General features: G+C 34.0%; 3 protein-coding genes across 3 annotated transcripts; all 3 read left to right on the top strand.

Moving 5' to 3' along the window:
- Window positions 1-8,950: 8,950 nt before the first annotated feature.
- On the top strand, window positions 8,951-16,524 carry LOC143636956 (putative inactive purple acid phosphatase 27). The gene is made up of 13 exons (XM_077104428.1): window positions 8,951-9,322; window positions 9,408-9,495; window positions 12,715-12,984; window positions 13,572-13,680; window positions 13,849-13,963; window positions 14,139-14,271; window positions 14,432-14,619; window positions 14,830-15,016; window positions 15,101-15,168; window positions 15,255-15,336; window positions 15,512-15,700; window positions 15,765-15,845; window positions 16,153-16,524. Exons 1-13 carry the CDS (start codon window positions 8,979-8,981, stop codon window positions 16,207-16,209), a joined length of 1,911 nt encoding a protein of 636 aa, XP_076960543.1. The 5' UTR covers window positions 8,951-8,978; the 3' UTR covers window positions 16,210-16,524.
- A 1,060-nt stretch (window positions 16,525-17,584) lies between these two features.
- LOC143636990 (uncharacterized) lies at window positions 17,585-18,024 on the top strand. The gene is made up of 2 exons (XM_077104462.1): window positions 17,585-17,909; window positions 18,002-18,024. Exons 1-2 carry the CDS (start codon window positions 17,585-17,587, stop codon window positions 18,022-18,024), a joined length of 348 nt encoding a protein of 115 aa, XP_076960577.1.
- A 4,576-nt stretch (window positions 18,025-22,600) lies between these two features.
- Window positions 22,601-24,543, top strand: LOC143636999 (protein JINGUBANG-like). The gene has a single exon (XM_077104468.1). The coding sequence runs from the start codon at window positions 22,936-22,938 to the stop codon at window positions 24,169-24,171; it is 1,236 nt and encodes a 411-aa protein (XP_076960583.1). The 5' UTR covers window positions 22,601-22,935; the 3' UTR covers window positions 24,172-24,543.
- Window positions 24,544-25,199: the final 656 nt, after the last annotated feature.

Genomic DNA, 25,199 nt, shown 5'->3' with positions numbered 1-25,199 from the left:
CTTATCGAACACTATAAATAGCGCATGTAATCACCATCTATAATAAGTACGATTGTGAATCAAATAAATGAAACTTTTGTATTCTCTCGTTCCTTCATATTTACACAAGAATAGCTGCTAAAATCAGACACTTTCAACTTCTAAGATAAATAAGTTTATAAACTATTGCATGTTTTATGAATATAGCAGTCAACAGAATTAAGAAAGGCCACCATGTTTACCAACATAACTGATCAATCCAAGAAAAAAATTTCACAGGCTTCCATAAATAATTTGATGGTTTATACCATGGTACGTTGCAAGAGTTGCTAGGCGCTGCTAGATCGGTTGACTAAGAGAGTTGCGAGTACTCAGCCTAGTGAGGGATCGAGTACTTGGCGCCTAGGCATGATTTTTGCAACCATGGTTTGTAGTTTATACAACCAGAAGAAGTAATATCTATAACAAACTAGATAAGGAATGAACTCACCACTGAACATATCTGGAGCTGGTCCGGAGAATCCGATCAAATGTGGAGTAAAATGTAAATACGAAACAGGGTTTTGAAATCCTTGAAACCCGTTTGAATCCATACACGAAAATCCAAACGTTTTCGGTTATTCCGGTGTTTACTGTTGAAATCATCAATGGTTTTGTAATGTTTTCGAAAATCAAATTGGCTGTTTGTCCAGGGGAGAACATATCAATGGTTTCTAACCTTTGTGAGAAATGAAAGAGGTGGTTTTGGTCTTCATTGTATTGGTTCTTCCTTGGGGACATCAGGAATATAAGATATGGATGAATTTAATATGATGGTATCATCGTATATGCCACTTGCAATATAGGATCAAGGTTTTTTAGTTGACAATGTAGTTAACATTTAGCCAAATGTACATTTTTCCTTTTTTTTTTTATTGTTTTAAACTATTATCAAACTTTTCGTTTATAACTTTAGATTACTTTTCATTACTTTTGTTTGGTACTTCAAACTGGGAAGTTGGATGCAATGTTATATACTTGTCCATCAATCATTATATATCGAAAGAGTCTCAGGATATTTTTTGTTTTTTTGAGTAATTTATCGTTTTTTTTTCCTCAAAATATGTGTATTTCTTTTAAATTTTGTTTATAACCAATATCGACCTAATTTGCGTCGACTTGCCGTCATAACTACTCAGGGTTTGCCGATACTCATGTTAGAACTTGGGTTTTATCAACGCCTGAGTTTACCAACTGAATAGATATGATTTTAAATACATTTTCTTATCTTGATGTTTTTATTTGTTAATTTGCCGAACTTATTTTCTATGTTTAATTCTGGTATCGTTAGGAACCTAACCGATAGTGATCAAATTTGCGTCGAATCGCCACCGCAATGCTCATGTTTTTACCAATCGAATAAACGTCGTTTTTAATACGCTAATTTACTATCATGTATTACTACTGCTCGGGTTTTACCACGGCCCGAGTTTTACTGACAACGCTCTGAGTTTACCGACGTTTAGGTTTTACTAACCAGATAAACATCATTTTAAGTATTTATTTATTTTTATTTGTTAATTTGACAAATTTATTTTTTGGGTGTAATCTGGTATCGAAACAAATGTAACCAATATCGATCAAGTTTGCATTGACTTGGCACCGTAATAAGAAGGAATTCACTAGGCAACACGCGTGAGGAAATCACTAGTTTACATATAATATCCATGGTAGGTGTCACAAATAATATTTTGAATATTTTTTAGTTTTGATTTTTTGCTTTCTATGTTTATTTTTTGTTTACATTTTTTGTTTTATTTTCTTTCAAAATATGCTATAGTAACGAATGTAATTGATACGGACTGCCTGTGTCATTTCTATATGAGAATAACTGGAGATCGATATGGTAGTGATTTAAGTTTAACACATATAAGGATCTCATCCATATACATAAGATCTTCATTTTCTTGTTTTTTTTAAATGTTATATGTTATCCCATGTATAATCATAAAAACAAGTAACAATCGTATAGCCATGACTCGATCTCATTACATTGAAAAAATTCAATTGGTTTGATTGTTCTCCATTTATATTCCTATAAATGCTAATATTGAGCTTATGAACCAAGGTGATTCTAGTTTTCAACTAGTCCTCAAAGGTCATTGAATGTCTGATGTGTGCTCCAGCAAAAGGACTATCATAGCTAATGTAATTGGTAAGATGAGCAAGTATACTAGCAATCCTTGTGCTCAAACCTGGAAACAGTAAGCTTAAGTACTTGAAAGGAAACATGAACTATGGTTTGTGTTATTAAGGTTTACATTCATAAACAAGTGGATGCGAATTCTCTCTTGGGTAAGGTTTCAATACGTAGGTAATTAAGAAATTGATGAATTTGCATTACTTGACAATAGAATACGAGTTTCTAGCATTTGCAACAACTAATAAAAGTGGTTGAATGGCTAAGAAACTGTTATGAAATTCCATTATGGTCAAATGATATCACCAAATCTAGCTGGTGTGATAGTGCTGACTAAGAGTTATAATCAAGTGTATAATGGAAATTACAAGCAGTTATACATTATACATAGCATGATTAATGAGCTCATCATGCAAGCGTGATATTAGTTGAGTTTCTAATATATGAGTATAATTTGATTGATGATCTAACTAAGGCCAGGAAGAGATATCGTGAACATATCAATCATAGGGATGGGACTAAAGTTCATACATTAATATCATATGTCAAGACACCCGATTCTTATCTAATACAATGCTAGATGTTGAATTCAACGCGGAAAGCTTTTCATAAAGAGATTAGAACACAATATTCGATACATACCAAGGTTTGTGTTCAGACTGCAAGATAAAGGAGGTTGAAGTGTAACTTCTTAATAGTTCATTGATAAAGTGTAGTGCATGTTGAAGAGTAATGAACTACCTATAAAAATATGAAGTTTAGCCGCTTCAAAAAACTTTGGACTTGAGTTTTGACATATACTGAAGGACTAGGGCATGCTAGTAAAATATTGTGTCGAGTGGAATTTTGATTAATAAACGGATGCGTGTTTTACCTTCAAGTATTCAAATAGATATCAAGGGTTCTATCCATAGGACACCATGATATTCGAATATTTGGATCGTGTAATTTATTAAGAATAAATTGTAATCCGTAGGACATTTTCATTTATGCATGTGTTTGTGTTTCTATGTGAATGATTAAGTTAATCATGGATATCAGTAAAATGGAGTAGGAATGTTGGTAGTTTTAGTGTTACCGACATATGTTTTAGTATATTGGATTAATTTGTTGATCGAGATAATAATGTTGGTGACTAATCGAGTTAGGTGACGCAAGAGTGCGGGCTTGTTTAACACTAGTATCATTTGGGTTTATTGTGTAAATTAACATTGGGCTTTATTTGTAATTACTCATGTAATTGGATTAGGCTTGGTAAAGTAGGGCCTAGTTGTTTTAATAAATAAATGAACCATATGTTTTCCTTACGCCCTATTTTTTCTCTCTCTCTCGATCATATAGCAAAAAAGAAACCACCTTTACATCGAGCATTTACAGAATCATCAAAATTCAATTCCATCTATAAAAATCTGTCTTATCTGATAAATCATTGTGTGTAACCCATTAATATGTTTACTTAAAAGTTATTCTTCATAGATTAATCTAGACAATTGTTCAAGAAACGATTGGTTTGCATCATTGATTAAATTCATCATACATGTACTGAATTCGTATTCCATCTATAAAAATTCATAACGCTACCAATTTGAATTCGTATTAGAACTTTAATGTTCACATTGACGTTTTCCAAAGAAAGTACTTGTGACATTTTCACTTGAAGGCTTTACCTTGATAGATTACCGACTATAACCAATCTCTCAAATAAAACACTAGATGTGAAGTGTATTTTATGTTCATTTTAGTCTAGAGACACTGAAACAACTATTCATCAAGAGATGTTGTGGGGTAACTTCTAAAACATAGCATTTAGTGCTTTCTTGACTTCATTTAGTAGGACCAATCACTATGGAACATGAGAATGTTTATTCTTGGCTAGATCATATTCATTTATCACAAAAAGAAGAAATTGTTGATGGAAGGAATTCTTTTTTACTATATGGTGGATTATTTGGAAGAGTAGAAATAAGAGGATTTTTTAAGCGGACAACTTGAAGACAGCGCTTATTTTCGAGTCTATTTTACATTTATTGTTTCTTTGGATTGTAACTAGGAACAACAAGTACAAATAAATTGGGCCAAATAGATCTAAAACCCTCTTATTTTCATGTAATTTTGTTTTTTTGATTGTTTGGTTAGCTTTTTCTAACCAACCCCGTGAGTTTTATAAATCAGTTGTTCAAAAAAAAAAAATGTACACACGTTTGTGGTTAAAAAAAAGTAACTCTGAAACCATGTAAAATATGACATCCATATTTATGTTTTTTATTTGCCCGACGCCTATTAATCAAATGATTTATAACGTATAAATTACTTATCTTTTTTTCAGATATTTAAAAGTAAATCTTCATTAAGATGGTATTATTTGCTTTTTAACTATGATACAGTAGTTTAAGTAATTCCATTATAATAAAATAAATCCATTTGATATATATACAAACGAAAGAATTCTAATATTTCTATACTTCTATTATCTATAGCATACCAAACAGCTGACAAGTTAACCCAGAAATTTTAACCCAATATGAACGGGTTAGACAGGCCCAAACAACATATATTGAATAATTAAAATAATTATCTATTCAATTTATCTTGAGAGGTGCGTTATAGTTTAGAGCACCCGGGGCACCCCGTGATGGAGCATCCATCACGCGTGATGGGTTTATCAACACCGCCGCCACCCCCTTATCAAGCTTGATGGAGGAGCTTTGCGTGATGGCCATCACGCTTGTGATGGGGTGAAAACCAAGAAATCTAGCCGTTGGGGGGTGACTGTTTGGACTTGGGAAATAAAAAAAACCATATTTTACCTATATAAATATATCTTCAAAACATACACAAATCCAACTCAAATCCAACTCAAAAACTTCCCCTTCATTCACAACAAAAAATTATGGCATTTCTGAATTACTTGCATCCCTTAGACACCGATAGTTCTTCGTCTTCGGACGATGACATTCTCGAATGGTTCCCGTTGCTATATAACGAACTTGAAGGCCCGAGCCTTCCAAAGAAAAAAAATGGTGGAGCGTGATCGTATACATGCCAACGACGTGCTAATGAACAACTATTTTGTGGAGGAGCCGAAATACAATGATGAGACGTTTAGGGAACGCTTTCGTTTGCCGAAATCTTTATTTTTAAAGATTGTAGCCCACGTCGAAGCAAACGAAGAATGGTTTCAATAATCTTACGACGTGAGGGGTAAACAAAGTTTTACGACGCTTTAAAAATGCACATCCGCTATTCGTCAACTAGCGACGGGTAACCCACCCGACCAATTCGATGAATACTTACAGATGGCTGAGAGAACTTCACGTGAATGTCTACAATTCTTTTGTAACGCGATTATAAAATTGTATGGCAAAGAGTTTCTACGAACACCAACAAGACACGACATTCCACGTCTTTACGCCGCGCACGAGGCTAGATGGCATTTTCCAGGGATGCTCGGTAGCATCGATTGTACACATATCGAATGGAGGAATTGTCTACGGGAGTTGCGAGGGACGTATGTTAGGGGTGATATCAAACGACCGACCATCTCACTAGAAGCGGTTGCGTCAAATGATTTATGGATTTAGCATTCTTATTTTGGTGTTCCCGGCTCAAACAACGACATCACTGTTCTGTACACATCACCGTTGTTTCAGAGCCTAACAGATGGCACCACACCTTTCTGTTCGTACTTTGTCAACGAGAGATATTATAGACGTGGCTACTATCTTGTCGATGGTATCTACCCGCAATGGTCTGTTTTTGTGAAAGCCTTTTCGTTTCTTGTCGAGACCAGTGAAAAGGCGTTCAAGAAGTTGCAAGAATCGGCAAGAAAAAATGTCGAGAGAGCTTTCGGTGTTTTAAAGGGTGGATGGTGCATACTCAGTCGACCGGTTCGTGCAATGAAAAAACCCACGATCTCTAGCTACGTGTATGCATGCATCATACTACACAATATGTTAATAAAAGAAGATGAAAATGCAATTTCTCCAGATTGGGTACCGGATCCTCCGACTCAAGTTCCCGTTCCCGATGATGTGCAATTAGACTTGCGGGATGAAGATATTTATCATCGGTTGAGATGAGATCTTGTTGAGCGTATAGGTTCCTTAGGTTTGGAATTTCCGGATTCAGACGATGAGTAGACGTTTATTGTAACTTTTATTTTGTATTTCTAAATTTTAAGTTGAATTATGTTCTATTAAACTATTGTTTTTATTTTTTAAGTTTTAGTAATATATATATTTTTTTAAGTTGCAAAAAAAAAATAAAAAAAAATTCCATCACACACCACCACACCACACCACCACCCATAGTAAAAAACCATCACATGTGATGGATTTGGGGTTGGTGATGTGGCACCATTTGATTGGGTGGGGTGTGTGATGAGAAACTTCATCACATCCACCACCCCTCCCCCCTTATAACCAGTTTTCTCACAAAACTGGAATATTAAAAGATACACATAACGGGAATCTGTTGAGATGAGTTTGCCGATATTAAATTAAATTAAAAAATTATTTAAAAAGAAGTCTTGGTTCAAGTTTCACTTCAAAATAAATAAAGGCTTTCAGATTAGGTCAGTTTGTTTTTCCCTATGATGAGTTTCCTCCTAAGGGTCGTCTCCAGATTGAGACTAATGGAGCGGACAAATGTACGAGCTTCTCTTCTCTTCGAGGACGTGCTAGCGTAGCACACCACATGTCCGTCCATACACAGGGGATGGAGATGAACGGGTTGATCAGTGGCAAGTCAGTGATCCAAATGAAGACTGACGGGGCAGACAAATGTGCGAGCTGCCCTTCAAGGACGTGCCAGCTTAGTATCTCACGTTTCTATACTCATAGAATGGGAATGATTGGGTTGGTTAGTAATCCAATTGTTTTTGTAGTTGCGTCTTACATTTAAATAAGTTTTCTTAAATCAGTTATTAAATGAAACAATATGCATAGTATGTCCCAATTTATATACCAACCTAAATAAATAAACAAATAGAAACATAGGAAACTAAGTCGTAGACGCCAAATAGACAAATTAAGGATCAAAAGCATGTGCAAGATAATAAACAAAAGGTACAAGCGTAATAAACCACGTACGACAATGGAATGAGAACACTATGCGAAATTCGGCAAAGCATGTTCTATTTTCTAACTTTTGGACCCCATTCATCAAAATATTATCTTCTTCTCGAAAAAGACCACAAAAGATAATATTCAAACAATCCAACTGTCTCATTTAATATATATGTATAACATGAACCTATTCTCAAAATAGCATAACATGAACACAAAAGAAAATTTTATGCCATAAAAAACCTAAATAACACGTTCACGGTAGCAATGACAATGCTTAGAAAATCAGGGCGTGAAACGGTATTATATTTCTATATATTTGTTGTAAATTACATCACCAACAAATTCAGTGATTTGTGGGTTATGTTTTGAATTTTCCTCCAAACTTTAAAAAAGGGATAAGATACTTAGTACTTTAATCTACTTTTGAGTCCCTAATTTTCAAAATTCGAATGAAAGGAATCGATGATCATCAATGATCTAAAAGCTATTCCGTAGACTATGTGAGTGAAGAGGTGGAAAGCGCCATTCCATGCCACCTCACTCTACTTTTACTTGTTAAACCACTACACAAGTGAAAGAGGAGGGCGTCAAAAGGTATAGAGCCCTTGCGGATGTTAGGCTTATAATGACGGGAAAAGAGGAGGGTGGGGCCACTTCCAATTACAACCAACCAAATTGAATAACTCACTCACATTTTTCTTTAAAATTTAAACAATGATTATTTTTTCGATTAAACCATTACGCGTTGTCTAGTAAAAAGTTAATAAACACCCCACCGTCTAGTTAACAGTTTTACGCTATTTAGTTACTCCATCATGTGCGCTAGTGGCGAAGCTTGGACTAAGATACCGGGAGGGCCGGGCTCAAAATGTATTAAAAAAATCACAAACGAAGGGGGGGCAAATTTTTGATAAAAAACGGATAAATTTACACTACTGCATAACAAAAACAGGGGGCCCGGGGCCACCTCGGACCCTAAGTAAACTTTGCCTTTGACGGGCGCACACATGTTCTAATAAAATAAAAAAATTTAAACAAGAATGTGAAAGCAAGTTGTGTGCTTTGGTGTTACTTTTAATCAATAAATATTTATAAGAAAAAAAAGTACGTACGTGCTAAGTAATGTTAAATCAATTATTTGTATACCATTTATCTTATAAATAGCATATGGGTTGCAAGCTGGCTTTTTCTTGATGCACCCTAAGAAGCAAAGACTTCTAGACACATATTGGTTCATATTTTGCCACTATAACGCCTGCTTGCGGTGCGCACATATAATGTATATATGTGTGAACCCTTGGGTGGGCAAAAGTAAAATTGCACTAATTTTGACGTTATTTTACTAATCACGTGAAAATAACGTTAAAAGTGGCGGAAGGTTAATCAGGTATCATGTGGTGGCGTTGATAGCCGAAAGACAAGGGCACATGCACCAATCAGCCGGTGTCCCGATGATTGAGTGTTATGTGTCTTATGTCCAAGGCTTGATTCAAAACTACTATCGAGCCGGGGGTCTCACCGGAAGCAGCCTCTCTATCCCTATGGGATAGAGGTAAGGCTGTCTACATCTTACCCTCCTCAGACCCTACCATAACATTGCTATTGGTGGGATATACTGAGTACGATGATAATGATGATTTTGCCACTATATAATTACTTGCACCCATACATTTTTGTGGTGACACATACTCCAATGCCCATATATTAATTTCCCCCCTAACATTTTAACTACTTATATATTCATTATTATTATGAACCCACCAAAATCTTCAATGTGGATTACATTTTTCATATATTGTTTACTTTCATTTTTGCATCATGGATCATCTTTATCTTTATCTTCGGATGCTCGTTTAACGTCCACGAACCTGTCGGACACCATCGATGGGTTTCAAAACTATACCGCAATATCTGAGTTTCGTTTGCTAAACAGACGAAAACTTGGAGCTTGTTTGAACCCGAACCCATATATTGGAATAGAAGTAAGCCCAAAATCTACACTTTCAGATGACCAGATGGTCACAGTGACAGTTAGCGGGGTGTTGCATCCGTCTAAGAGTGATTGGGTGGGTATGATCTCGCCATCACACGCAAAGTAAGTATATATACATGTCCTGATATTATAATTATATATAGTTTGGAGAAGTAATTAATTAGGTTAATATTGAAATGGCATGCAGTGTTGATGTTTGCCCTCAAAGCCTTCTTCTTTATGAGCAGACTGGTGATTTCAGTGATCTTCCACTCCTCTGTCATTATCCTGTCAAGGTAAGCCTTAATAACTCTAGCTGTGTAACATGTGTGTTTTTCATTTGTTACTTATCCCTTCTAAATTAGTAAAATATGAAATTTTCAAGAAAAATTAATAATAATAATAACTTATTTATAAGCCAAGTCAATGCCTCTTGGCCTCAGGCCTAATGGTATATCCCTCAACAAAGTGGTATAGGTTTGAGTCCATACAGTGAGAACTTATTTGATTTTAAATGTGGTCCTTTTTTTTGGCTATACATACATTCTTACGAAGCAAGATTAACAATTGTATATAAAGTCAATATAAAAACATTTAATTTTAGAGTTTGAAGAACTTTAAAAAAAGAAAAAAAAGCATTTTTATTTGTATAATAAATAAAAAAAATAACTTTTAAAAGAAAAGAAAATTCTATTATTCATGCCGCAATAAATATACAAATCAAATGAAAGCATTAGCTAGACAGAATTGAGGCTATGCTTTATGGTGTGTTTTCACCGTTCATAAATAATACAACAAACTTAATATTTCAGGTTTTGGGTTAAAGCAATTTTACAAGAATTTGCATGTTAATTAATAAGCTAGAAATTTGACAACTCCTAGACCAAACGTTTACAGACAGAAATTTTGAAAAAAAATAAAATTGAACGACAAATGTTACCTATACACCTACTCATTCCTACATTACATTAAATTCACTCTTTGTTTGGGATTGAACATTTGAACCCCAAGACCTTCCATTTAAAAGACTCGCACACTATGTCGGTTCCCCCACACGATGACGGAATTCCTAATTAATCACAATTATATTAACCTTTTTTTTCTTTTTGAAAGTGCTCAATTTGGCTTCGTATGCAACGTTTGTTTGTTTCTTATGTGGACGTCAAAACCTAAAATAGTAACATATGATGATGGAACATAGTTGTCATACTTTAAAGAGTAAGCTGTGGTTTTTGTTTGTTCAAATCTGCCGCGGTTATAGTTTAATAGTTTTAAATTTGCGATTTTCGTCCATGTAGTTTCATTTCACTTGCAATTAAACCCGAATTCATTAACCCCGTTAAATCTGGTCGTCGCGTGTCCCTCACGCGAGGGGCAATTTTGTTTTTTTCCCCACAAATAAACCTTAATCCTAATTCGCAAGCCCCCTCATGTGAGGGCTGGAGTGTATCTGAAAAAAAAAACAAAATTTCCCCTCACGTGAAGGGCACACTGTTGGATTTAACGACCAGACTTAATGATATTAGTGATTTCGAGTTTAATTGCAAGTGAAATGAAACCACAGGGATCAAAATCGCAAATTTGAAACCATTTGACTATAACCACAGATTTAGACAAACCACATGGACGAAAACTGCAGCTCTCTTTTGTGTACAATACAAAAGTATTTTCTTCCACCCTATTTTTAATATATATTCAATACCGGTATAAGTGGCTAGCTAGATTACTAAAACGTTTAATAAGTTGTACGATTGAGGATTTGTATAACGAAGATTTTGCATGGTAAAGATTTCGTCATTTCAATTGACAACACATCATATACATAAGATCTTCATTTTGTTGTTCTTTTTAGATCGAATGCAAGATGAATGAAAGTATGAAGCTAACATAGAATTGTTTGCTCATATCAACATTGGTCTCATAGTTACTTCCTTAACACAAACGCAGCAAATTAGTCCGTGGCTGCTATCAATAACACTACGAATCTGAACTCGTATTAGAATTCTAATTAATGTTCACATTGACGTTTATTTAATGAGTGTGCGAGTGTTGTGTATGAACGTATGGACACTTTGGTTTGCATATATATGTGTTTAATTGTGGTGGGAACGTAAAGTTGAAGAGGAAAAGGTCTTCTAATGCATGCAAAATCCGTTGATGGAGGGTTGGCATTGAAATGACAGCTGCCTAGTGAGAAAGTAAAGTAGGATAACATGAAATAAGTGATCATAAAGATGAGAAGGTGCATAAAGTTGTACAATGAAAAACTTTTGAGTTCTATGCATTCACACCCTTCACGTTTATTTACACAAAAAAATAAATAAATAAAATTAAAATGTTGGTAAATCAGAAATCAACCACACAATCACAGGTATAATAAACGAGATTGAAGAATCTTGAGACTTGAGAGAACAATTGATAAACTACTTTGATGAGAATTTTCGTTACATACGATCGACACTAACATATATCATTTGGGTTTGTATAACTTTAAGTGCACGACACAAGAATTTGACTATTAAGATAATTGCATACTTGACCTTAGACTTTCTATAAATACAAATAAGAAATAAAGTATACTTTCTAAAATGACTAAAATTCGATCTTTATATTTAGTTTATACTTTCAACTCTTCCCCTTAAACTAAATATAGTTCAAAGTGGGTCTTAACTTTCTTGACTTGTTTTTACAACAACATCAATTCTTCATCGATCTTCCAACACAAGATGGGCTTCTCGGTCCTTACTTTCTCCTTGTCTTTTCGTTTTGTGCATTTGTATGCAAAGTGACCGTATTCACCACATTCATAGCATTTGAATTCGCTTTTGTCAATTTTTTTCTTGTTTCTTTTACTCGTGTTTTTCCACATTCTCTTCCTCCTTCGAACGAGCCTTGTTCTCCACGATTTTGATCACTACACCCTTGAGTCCTTGACCATTATCTTCTGGTTCGTCTTCCGGCCTATGGCTTTTACAAATGGCATCGTGTCAATTTCTTGATATTGCTTGATAGATATCACAATTGGTAGAAATTATACTCTTTGGACTAGCTATGATCCCATCCTTTTTGGCTTTTCAGTCGTGTGTGCTGACTCATTCAGAGAAAGATTTTTAGTTGGAGAAGATAGAAGGACGAAGGATGAAGTTTAGTTGGGAGAAGGCACAAGAAAGAAACATTAGTTGATACTGACCTGATAAAACTAGAGTTTCTGATATCAGAAATAAGAGATTGCTAACTGATTATAAGTATTACATGATGGAAATTTACTTCTATTCAACTAATCAAACCATAAAAATAACCTAAATAGTGGGGTTATTGGGGATAGTAAGTGATGCTACCAGCTTACCACTACTCCATGAGTTGCATACTTTCTAAAAACAAGGAAACATTTTCAAACAACTTAATGATTGTTCAAAAAGCATAAAGTTTTTCCTAAGGCAACACTAGTATGATGCAATGCAGGCACAGTATGTTAACATTACTAGATCGCTAAAAACATTATGATTGCAATGCAGGCACAATATGTTACCAACGATCCCGGATATATTGGTTGCAAGAAGAAGGAATGTAAAAAGTCTGATAAGAGAGGCAAATGTTTGGTGACAACATGTAGTGCATCTATCACATTTCATGTTATCAACATTAGAACTAGTATCCAGTTTGTCCTCTTTGGTGCTGGATTTCAGGTGCCTTGTGTTTTAGCTAAATCTAGCGTACTCGAGTTTGAAAATCCAAAAAAGCCATTGTATGGACATCTCTCTAGTGTTGATTCCACAGGAACATCAGTAAGAACTCCCCTATCAACAGTTTTCCTGTATAGTGTTATTTAGTATAAAGGAAAACATAGTAGAAAACTAGTCAAGTTTCAAGTTTGTTCCAATTAAGCCAATCATACATTTTTTGTCTCCATTAGGTCATTCAGTGTTCAAGTTATCTCAATTAAGTCACTCAACTCTCAATTTGTTCTAAAACGAGGATAACTATTATATTAGCGTAACTGATATTTTTTGTTATAAAAATAAAAAAATGTTGCTTTTGGTTATTTATGAATATATAATATGAAGGTGAAAAATGATAGCATCAGAATACTCATTGCAAGTTGAGTGAGCTGATTAAGACACATTGAAAGTGGAGTGACCTAGTTGAGACAAAATTGAAAGCGGAGTGACTTGATTGAGATAATTTGAAAATTGAGTAACCTAATTGAGACAAAAATAAAAGAAAGAAAGTAGTATGAGTGAATTAATAGAAACAAACTTGAAACTTTGTTACGATTCTAGAATGTTGTCCCTTAAAATCAACTTATATTTAAGATCAACATGTGATTAAACTGCTTTTGTAGCTTAAAGTTAACTAATGATTTCATGTGCAGATGAGATTAACATGGGTCAGTGGCGACAAAAATCCTCAACAAGTACAATACGCGAATGGAAAATCACAAGCTTCTCATGTCACCACATTTACCCAAGAAAATATGTGCAGTATGTTCTTATTTTAAGCCATATCCAATTTGCTTTATGTTCTTACATCTTCCAACCACCGATCACCATTCAACACGTTATTGAACGGTCTTAATATTTGCTTACTAACAAAAAATATATATACTCGGTGACACTCAATTAACCTAAATTATTTTCATACTATGTAAGCTTCTGGGTTACCAAGCCCTGCAAAAGATTTTGGATGGCATGATCCAGGATATATTCATTCTGTGGTTATGACTGGACTCAAGCCTTCGACAAGGTTCTCATACAGATACGGAAGGTAAATTAACCAATGCTTTTCAGAATAACTATATTAAATTATCATAAACGTGTAAAATAAATTTCGTTAAAGAATACATATATAAATTGGGTCACTAAGGTAGGAAATGTAAAGAGATATGGGATGAGATGTGGCTAGTAAAGCTCAAATAACATGATGTATTTTCATTTTGTAGCAATTCCGCGGGTTGGAGTCCAAGAATCAACTTTAATACTCCACCTAGTGGTGGATCAGATGAACTAAAGTTTCTAGCATTCGGTGATATGGGAAAGGCCCCGCGTGATGCTTCTATTGAGCATTATATTCAGGTACGTAATATGTTAATCGGCCTGTAATAACATCATATAAGGAGCAAAGCCTGAAAACAACTAACACTATGAATTTGTACATGGACCCAAACAAACACTTAGGACTTTGTGGCTATCATTATATTGATATATTTCTTTTTTTGTATAATTATGGTTATAGCCTGGATCAATAACTGTCGTTCAAGCCATGGCCAATGAAGTATCGTCTGGAAATGCGGATTCCATATTCCACATTGGCGATATAAGTTATGCCACAGGTTTCCTGGTGGAATGGGATTTCTTCCTTCACCTTATAAGCCCAGTGGCTTCAAAAGTATCTTACATGACTGCAATAGGAAATCATGAAAGGTACATGATTCATTTTTTAAAATGCTTAAATACCAAAATAATGAAGTGATGTTGATCACTTAACATCATGATATCAATAGAACTATGCCTAGGAAATTAAAAAAAAAGTTCGGAAATACTAGCCTAAACGACGACTTTCCAAATTACAGGAATACTATTATATAAAATAACAAATATCATGAAACTAATTAATTGCGCGGATACTATTAGGGATTATGTGAATTCAGGCTCGGTATACATAACACCGGACTCTGGAGGAGAATGTGGTGTACCTTACGAGAGTTATTTCCCAATGCCAACACCAGCAAAAGATAAGCCATGGTACTCGATTGATCAAGGGAGTGTGCATTTTGTAGTAATTTCAACTGAGCATGATTGGTCTAAAACTTCAGAGCAGGTACAACACAAATCTTTAATATATGAAAAAATGAGACAATTATAATATGATAACTAAGATATGCATGCACATTATCTTCTATAGTATCAATGGATGAGTAAGGACATGGCGTCCATCGATCGATCAAGAACACCATGGGTGATTTTTACAGGGTAAATATGAGTACATATGTTTAAAAGAGAGAATTTGTTTGGAAATATTATTTCAGCTAATCTTTGGTAGTTGCTAATTATTTCAGGCACAGACCAATGTATTCTAGTTGTGGAAGTGTTGACCCAAGATTTCTCCTACAAGTTGAACCCTTGCTATTGACAAACAAGGTATCACCAAATGGCATGATTGTGCATCAACATGCAAATACAATGTTAAAGAGTCTTTTATCTCAATATAATCTAAATCCATGGTCCGCTAAATTACTAGCTTTACATTGAGATTAGTACTATTGTCCAAATCTTGTTTTTTAAGTAATTTTCCAACCCTTGGTGAATGCACCAGGTAGACTTGGTTTTGTTTGGGCATGTTCATAACTATGAAAGAACTTGTGCGGTGTATCGGAACCAATGTAAAGCAATGCCAAAGAAAGGTGCAGATGGAGTGGACACATATGACAACAACAACTATGAGGCACCTGTTCATGCTATTATTGGGATGGCAGGATTCAAACTAGACAATTTCCCTCCAAAGGTGAACACATATCTTATTGTGTGTATATAAAGAAACTTGCTAACATAAGTGTTATTTATTTCAGGCGGGTAGTTGGAGCATTTCAAGAATAAGTGAATTTGGATACGCTAGAGTTCATACGACAAAGACGCAATTAGACTTTGAGGTATCGAACAAAACCATTATTGACAACTGTAAATTGTATATGTTTTCTTGTATTCAACTCACATTCATAATCTTTTTGCTTTAAAAACTAGTAGGACTAATGGTTTCATGTTGTGTTTCAACTTTAAAAATTTTGCTATTTACGAAAAGTTTTAGTACATATGTATTCATATATATATTTTTTATTGTGATATTACAGAAGGTTATCATTTATATATGTTTTTTAACTGTCTTGCATTGTGCACTTCAAAGTAGTCATTTAGTCTATAATTAACTATAGGCCTAATTTTTCTCTGCTATTTTTGCAGTTTGTAAATGCATATACAAAGAAGGTTGAAGATAGATTTCGAATCATCAAAAGCTGAAATCCATAAATTTGTGGTGTTGTTTGTTTATCTAATCATGTATACTAAGAAGAAAGAGAGATGATGTTTAAAACTCGTTGAGACTATATGACCATCGCCAACGTAATGGTGATCACCGGCTGAGCAAAATACATTAATTGTGTGTGTGTGCGCGCGCATTATGATAGGGTAGAAGAACTATATAAGCAGAAAACATGAAATTAGCTTGTTATGCCTAAACTGATTTTTAAGTTTGTGGAATACTAGAAGGGAATGGTTACTCGATGATAGTCATGTTATTGGCCATCATTAACCTGTGTGTCGGAGTAAATCCAACGTCCAAAAATCATAGTTCCCAGTTGGAACTAATGGTAGAACATGAACAACGGTTCACGACCCTCACCAAGTAACATTACTACTCATGTGTTAATTATCTATCATCATGAGTTTAAGAATCTTGCCAATTGCCCTTGGTAGTAATTATACTCTATAGCACTTGAAAGTAATTCAAGACTTGTCACTTCCCATCAAAAGGGAGAGTGACCTTGCGATTTAGGCCTGTAAACAAACCTAACGTTTGGTAAACGAAAGTTGATAATTAAGCTCTATGGTGTATAACTGTGTATATGGACATGTTAAGTAAAACTAATGGGATGAGGCCCAAAATAGTAATTAGGTGGCTATTGCACCAACACTCCATTAAACCCATTAACACTTAAGTATGTAAAATACAAAGGTGCTGCTTTTGGCCCAAAATGGTATAGTGTTGGCCTATTGGGCCGACCTTAGGCCTAAGTGTGAAAATTACATTTTTAGTCAATTTACTTAGTTTATTAAGCTCGAATTTTACTACTCTCATATGAAAGTATCTTTGAGTATTTAGAATAAACAGTTTAATGCCCTTGGAGTCCAATGTGGTGTAGTGGTAGGGAGTTTAGGTTTCTTAATGAAGACCCAAGTTTAATTCTCACTTATAATATCAACCGTCTCTCATCTCTCATGAAAAATTGATGATGTTGATTTTATAATTTTAGTCAGGTTCATGACATGAAAACAGGCATCTAATTTCTTAGTCTAGAATGGATAGATATTTCCATAATAGGGTATTAAAACAATAGGATGGAGCTGTAGGTTGTTTTAAAAAAACAAAAAAAAAACAATGTAGTAGGAGCTAAGCTAACTAAATTTTAACTATATAATGTATCATAAAAACAACCAACATTAAAATTTAAAACCTTAATTACTCAAATTTCCAAATCATAAATGCCCAACAACATATATATTTCCCAATTCTACCCTCTCAAATCTCCTATAAATAACACCATATCTTACATTCACCAAACACAACCAAACCCTCAAAAACCCCTACCAAGTTTCATTTCCAAACCACCATTCAATGGCAATCTCCATGACTCGTTTCATGTTCTTCACCATTGTTATCTCTTCTTTCGCCTTGATCATCGGCAACAATATTATTATGGCATCAGCACAATGTGCAGGTGACATGCAAGGACTCATGCAGGAATGTGCAAGATATGTGCAGAAGTCAGGCCCTATGGTCCCACCATCTGCTGCCTGTTGTGATGTGGTCAAGAACCTAGACTTACCTTGTGTTTGCAGCCACATTACACCAGAAGTTGAAGGTGTTATTAGCATGGTGAAGGCGGCATTCATTGCGCAAGCTTGCGGTAAACCGCTTGCCCGTGGATCCCATTGTGGAAGTATGATTTTATGCAACTCTTTTTTTTTTTTATTATTATTATATTCTTTATGGTGGATTAATTAAGTTGGTTAATTATCTTTTTTTTTTCAGGTTATATTGTTCAAGGAAACTAGCTAGAAGAAGAAAAAGAAGAGTTGATTATGAGATTGAATGTTGCATACAATCATGTTAAACATGGTTTAATTCAGTCTTGTACCGAATAAATAAAGTTATGATTATGTTTGATGTTTTATTTTGATTTGATTGTATCATGACATCTAATCCTAATATAAATGTTTTAAGTGAGAAACGATGGCTTTAAGTTATATTATATTAAATAATTACTTAATTAATTGTTAAAAACGTCCACATATAACTTGGTTATATTTTTCAACTTCCTCCCACACTATATATATATATTCGGCAAGCTTCTTTATATACTACTAATTAGTCATCAAATGGACTACAGTATATGTTAATTTTCAAATGATCAATAAAAAGGTAATTAAATTTGAATATAGTGTACATTTTTTGGAAAAAAATAAATGGTTCACTTGCTTATTTGTTCACTGAACAATTTTTACAAGGTGCATTTTTATTTTTGCAAATTTCTGATGAAAGTGTAAAAAGATTATACATTTTAATGTATTAAGAACGTTAGCAATAATAATATAAGATAGCACGCTTTTATAATATTAGGTAACACGTTTGTCATAAAAATGAAAGGATAGAATGATATATATGTTATCGAATAAGGGCGTTCATAAAAATGATGCATGGCTAAACTATTTTTCTTAATTAAAATGATAAAAATGATGTATAGGCTAAACTGTTTTTCTTAATTAAAATGATAAGATGGATAGGCAATCGATTAAGAGCGCTCATAATCCGATAGACACAACTAGAAAAACATCATTGACCAAACCCCAAATTACAGTTTTGAAAAACGACAAACCGGCCAACCGAATTGAACAGTCTAACCTGTTTGGTCTTGGTTTGATAACTTTTATCAGAATATAACACATACGAAAGTTCTATTGTCTTGCTTTTAACCACTTAACTACATAAAACTGTGTATTCGTAGGGGTAAGTTTTATATATACTATTGTGTAATGTACAAATTATAATTTAAATTATAGGTGCATTTTATCTCGTACGTAGGAATAGTTATAATAGGATACAGAGAATAGACTTTATTGCACTTCTAACTAAACATTAAATTTGCACTTCCAACTGTTTTTTTTTCCTCTAACTAACAAACATTAAATTATAATTAACTTATTGATTTACAATAAGTTTCTAGGTATGAGTGAGACAAGGATCAGAGAGCTAATTGGTGGTGTTTGTTTTCCTTTCCAAGTGCATAATTAATTTGCTTTAATTTCCTAAGCGTCCAACTACTTGAGGGTAAAATCTATTGGCTTAACAAACCGAGATGCATGTTAGTCGAGTTCAAGTTGCCAAAAGCTTGAATAGGACCAAAAGACGTGGAAGAACGACGCCGCAACACGTACATCCCTTGCGGTGGATGCTCCACGTATATGGATGAAGACAAAGAAGGAAGATGGTGTTGTGGGGTGAATGGTCCAACGAGGTACATGAAGGGTAGCATGAACCACGTCCCACTATCAAGGGTTGTATCGCCACGAAAAATATATAGTATAAGGCCTGAATCCAAATTCAGGCCTAAAATATGCATGTCTTATTTCATAATTTAGCTAGTCTCATATACATATGTTTACTATGATCGCAAGTCAAACAATTTTCTTTACATAAATGTATTAATTTTTATTACTACTAAAATATATAATTAAATAATATTTATGATAAATATGATTATAATAAAAAATTATATCTTAATGGTATATTTTTACTAACATATACACAATTAATTAAGATATAAGTATACCAACATTAAATGTATACATCTATAATAATTAAAACAATGAAATAATTAATAAGTAATTGTAAACCAGTGGAGTATAAGCGGATCTCGGTTCTATGCATAGAACTTGAAGCTATAAGATCTTGCGGCTGATCAAGTTAAATGAAATGAGTCGAGCTCAAGCTAAGACCGAACTTACTTAAATTTTTAAAATATAAATAATTATAAATTCTATAAATTCTAGTATGTATAGTATGCGCACAGAGCACAGTGTTGCTGATCAGCCCCCATAGGCTGAGTGGAAGAGGGCCTCCAAGAGTCCAAGGTATTATTCTTTTAAGAATGGAAGGATTTATGTATATTTTATTGACATAAAAAAAATTTAAGACATATATATCTCTGTCATTAGACCAACTTTGTGGTTAATGTTCTCTTTAGCACTTTATTTTGTTCACAGGTTTGGATTTATTATAATAAGTTAAATTCTTATAAATATTTTGATTATCAGATAAAAACTTTTTTGATTACTAAAATTAATTGCTTAAAAATGTTGGAGAGGGACCAGTATTCATTTAGGATGTTTGTAAATCTTTTCTTCTTTTTTAACATCATATTTCATTCAAAAAAACCAACGTCCATTTCTACCGAGAAGATAATAAAGGCAGACAGAAACACCAAAACACACGACGATTTACAAACATAGAAGATGATAGGGCTTAAGGTGGGTGGGCATAGGCCCACCGTCCACTGGTTTCTAGCCTATATTCATAGTGTAGTTAACAGTTCAATTTTGTTATTTTAGTTTAAGTGTCAACCTTATAAAACCCCAAGCTCACCCGACTTTTTATTTTAGTTCAAGTGTTCACGGACATCTAACTCATATTCGTAGTGTAGTTAACGGCCCAATTTTCTTGTTTTAGTTCGAGTGTCCACCTGCAAAACCCCAAGCTCAAGCCCCAAGTCACTTAAATGTTTAATGGATCTATAGATTCAAATTAACTGAGACATACAATATGCGTTCAAATTTTATTTTCTCTTTTTATGTAATCCTTGTTCCTGCTATTGTTTTTTTTTTGTCAAAATTTATTTTTTCTTTTTAATCAGACAAAATGGCAAATACGTCATTTATGTTTGCACGGTTTTTCAATTGATGTCATTTGGCAAACTTAATGACAGAAAACATCCTTTATGTTCAAAAACGTTGCATGGTTCATCCTTTTGACTAACGAGGGTTAGTTTTTCTCGTTAAATCTAGTCATGTGCATCTCATGTGAGAGCAATTTAGTCTTTTTATCCCCTCAGAGGTTATTTGTGTAATTGACTTAAAATTTTAGACCTTAAATAAATAAAAGTTTGTTTCTTTTTAATCATCATCTTCTTCCCCAAATAATCATAACCCACCATCAGCACCACAACCAAACACCAGCCACCACCACCTATCACCATCAAGCCACCAGATTGTATTATTCACAAGCTCTCTGGTTGCTATCTACATTCTCTCAAGCCACCAGATTATATTATTTGTAAATAAAAATTTCTCATGCATTTGACCCGAATTCACGGGTATAGGTTTTACCAAACCCAGATATTTCTTTCTACGAGTTATAACATCTCATTAAATTAAAAATTAGTCTCACCAAATACTTGATATGAAAATCCTATAAAATAATAATATACTAAAAATTAGTATCTGATTTCTTTAAAAAAGATATATATTATTTATAATTAATAAACAATTTTATAAACGTGTCATGAGTCTCATTAAACCCAAATAACTTTTAAATCGGGTTATAATCATTTATATGTGAAACTTTTTTATTATCAGATACTAGGTATATTATCAACTTCTACAATAAATAAAACTAAATTCCAAAAAATATATAAATAATATAAATGAATAATATAAAACAATCCCATAATACAAAAAATAAAAACTAATATTAAATCAATTAACGAAGAAAACACCGTTAGCTAATATTTAGAGGCAGGAGCGCTCCACCGCCAGTCAAGAGGCCTCTCGGTCTCATGATTTTCCAACGGCCAAATGTGAGAAAAAAGAAACCAAACAAACAAACTGGCCCTACAACCGGTCCCCGTTTAAAACACTAGTTCGCAGTTGTCAAAAGTAGCCGTTGTCCCCCCAATGTAACATTAAAATAAGCAAACCTTTTCTTTTTCTACCCTCAAGAAACCTATCTTCTACTTTATTCCCTTTCCCTTACAATTGTTTATATTTATTCCACGGTATTCTTGTTCTTTATTTCATTAACACTCTTAAGTCATAAATCATTCACTTTATAATCATGCATCATGTTTTAGAACATCTACAATGCAAGAGTGAGAGTTGACATTCTAAGGTTGAGCATAGGTTATATAAATGTATGGTTAATTAATGTAGGGTTTTATTTAAAAGTCCAACCCAATTAAAAAAGTAAGTTTAATTATAACCACAAATGCATTGCTAAGTTTTGATAGCCAAAAATCTATACGACATAATGTATCAATTTTTAGGGGAACCGTATAGTATACTTACGTTCAAACTTATTTGAAGTTACACAATTTAATAACTCATAATTTGTGTCGTCATACACACAATTTGTGAGGCAATTTGATTAAAATTTAATAGGGAATTAAATCAACCACCTTTTAGCTCATATTTTACTAGATGTGTGAGATCTTCCTATGTTCCACTAGTTGCTTCATGATCAGTTGCTAATTTGATTCCTTAATTTTAATATTGCTAATTTGCTTCTTTTAAACTTATCCATATTGTGTAAAAACACACATATGATGAAAAAAAATAGGATACTTAACACTTAAGGGAAAAAAAATTACAATTTTGCTTTGCTAAAAATGTGTATAACTACTAAAATATATTGTTATAATACACTCTAAGTTGAATTTTATGAACCAATACTAACTCTAAAAGAATAAGCCCTACAAATAAAGTTACTATTAAGAAACTAAACTTATGGAGTCTAAACAATCACATCATCAAACATTAGGGACCAAACACAAACCATACTTAAACTTGTTCACAACACTTTGTACTTTATGACTTTATATAACGTTAAGACTCCCACTTCTTGTGTCCATTTTCAACTTCCAAATCTTCTCTTTCATTCTAACGTTAAACATCCATCCATCCATCCATCCCACAATGAATCATCCAACATATTCATTAGAACTACCATCAACACCCTTCTTATCCACCACCACTGACACCACTGACACCAACCAAAGTCCAGTGACATCAGATAATCATTTCATTCATTACAATAATATCCCCAAAACACCCTCATCATGTTCCTCATACCGCTCACTCTCTATCCTGACCGGCCATGATGGCACAGTTTCATGTCTAGCAATATGTGGTGAGTTCATCCTTAGTGCATCACACGGCAAGGATATTATTGTATGGCAGCAGCCAGACCTTAGGCAATTCACTAAATTCGGCCAAGGTGAGGGTGCGGTCAAGGCGGTCGTTACCGTTGGGAACAAAGTCTTCACAGCCCATCAAGATTCAAGGATTAGGGTTTGGAAGGTCTCAAGAAGCTCAGAGAATGTGTTTAAGCTTGTGAATACACTTCCAACCACTAAGGATTATCTAGGCAAGTTTATGAGACAAAGCAATTATGTCCAAACAAGGCGCCATCACAAGCGGCTATGGATCGAGCACGCGGATAGCATTTCGTGCTTATCGGTGTCCAACGGCTTGATTTACTCCGGTTCTTGGGACAAAACTTTGAAGGTGTGGAGAATTTGTGATTTCAAGTGCTTGGAGTCGATTAAAGCGCACGACGATGCGATAAACGCGCTGATTGCGAGTAATGGGACCGTTTATTCGGCTTCGGCGGATGGGAGGATTAAAGCATGGGGGAGGAGTGGAATTGAGCCGGAATGTTTGCATTCGTTGAAGGGGATTTTGGAGGGGCATAGAGATGTGTCGATGAACTCGGTGGTGGTTTCGGATGATGGTTCGGTGGTTTATGGCGGTGGGTCGGATGGGTATGTGATGGGGTGGTTAGGGAGTAAAGGATTGGATAGTTGGAAGGGTGTTTGTGAGGTTAAAGCACATAATATGGCTATTTTGTGTATGTGTATAAGGGGTGGGATATTGTGTAGTGGTTCAACTGATCAGAGTATATGTATATGGAAGAGAGAAGTCAACGGGTTGACCAAGATTGGGGTGGTCAAAGGGCATGGTGGTCCGGTCAAATGTTTGCAAGCATCACCAAATAGTGTTGGAGGGGGGTTTTTGCTCTATAGTGGTAGTCTTGATAAGAGTATAAGGGTTTGGTGGGTTCCATATTATTATGATGAGGTTAAGGTTAAGGTTAACACAGAGGATTCCAACTGTTCGGGACAAAGTACGAGGTTGATGAAATCAGTTTAAGGATGTTTGTTGAAGCACTGATCCCTTTTTTGAGTGTTTGCAGTGCTAATTAATTCTTTATATGGTTGTTTTCTTGTTTGTTTTTGATGATGTTTTGTTGCATTTGTGGTTTTTTTTTTTCCTTTTGGGTGATAGTTTATGTTTTTTGATGGGGTTTTGGTTATAGGGGTATAGAAATTGTAAAAGTATAGAAAATGATTCATCAAGGTTTTCAATTTTTCTTGTAATGTATTGTTGGTTAAGCTAGTGAAGTATTGTGGCTTTTGTAATTTTATTGGTGTAAATGTTTGAATAATTAGATGTGACTAGAATAATAAATACGTAAATAACACATAAAAACCAACAAACATATATCGTTTAATACATTTTTGTAAGGGGTTTGGTTGATAGGTTATGTATCACAGCTTTAGGGATTATATAACACACTTTCTTTTTCTCTTCACACGGTCAATTTTCGATCAAGATTTTTCTTAAGATCGATTGCTTCTTTAACGGAATGGCTGGTTTACTTTTCTTAATTTGAAATGGTATTAAACTATACTTTATAAACCAATATACATTTTAATTCGGTCATACTCATACCTATTACCTATTGAAATTTTACATGTTCAACACTTGACGATGAGCAAAAGCATAGTAATAACCAAAACCTCTTAATGAGAAATGTGTTAAATCTCTAGATTAATTATCTATTATAGAAGATCTAAATTTGTCATGTATGATCAAATCTTTAAAAGCTTAAAATGAAAGCCTAAATTTAAAATTTGATGAGTAAATGAGATGCGACCAAATAACATTCGTTTTTACAAAGAAAAACAAATCAATAAAAACGGCGAAATTTGACTAATGTGCAAATCAAAATCGGTGCACTTGATGAAGAAATATGGATTTGAGAGCCGGGTAAATCATCAGTGAATATTTTATTTGACGTCTCGATTATTATGGTGTTATCATTAATATTTACATGCTTAAGAACTGATAGAAATTATGCCCCTTTAAGTTACACCCTCTTTCCTAGCTCACGTACT

The sequence above is a fragment of the Bidens hawaiensis genome, unplaced genomic scaffold, assembly GCF_021521415.1.
Source record: "Bidens hawaiensis isolate Kalapana, Puna unplaced genomic scaffold, B.hawaiensis_p1.1 tig00008096_1, whole genome shotgun sequence".
Taxonomy (NCBI): Eukaryota; Viridiplantae; Streptophyta; class Magnoliopsida; order Asterales; family Asteraceae; genus Bidens; species Bidens hawaiensis.
The sequence above is the reverse complement of the archived record's forward strand: the minus strand, read 5'-3'. Positions and strand labels throughout refer to the sequence as shown.

Coding starts and splice junctions, on each gene's coding strand:
- LOC143636956 (XM_077104428.1), top strand. CDS start 8,979: ATGAACCCACCAAAATCTTCAATGTGGATTACATTTTTCATATATTGT. Junction 9,496..12,714: donor TCTGTCATTATCCTGTCAAG/GTAAGCCTTAAT, acceptor ATTGCAATGCAG/GCACAATATGTTACCAACGA. Junction 12,985..13,571: donor TTGATTCCACAGGAACATCA/GTAAGAACTCCC, acceptor TTTCATGTGCAG/ATGAGATTAACATGGGTCAG.
- LOC143636990 (XM_077104462.1), top strand. CDS start 17,585: ATGGCAATCTCCATGACTCGTTTCATGTTCTTCACCATTGTTATCTCT. Junction 17,910..18,001: donor CCGTGGATCCCATTGTGGAA/GTATGATTTTAT, acceptor TTTTTTTTTCAG/GTTATATTGTTCAAGGAAAC.
- LOC143636999 (XM_077104468.1), top strand. CDS start 22,936: ATGAATCATCCAACATATTCATTAGAACTACCATCAACACCCTTCTTA.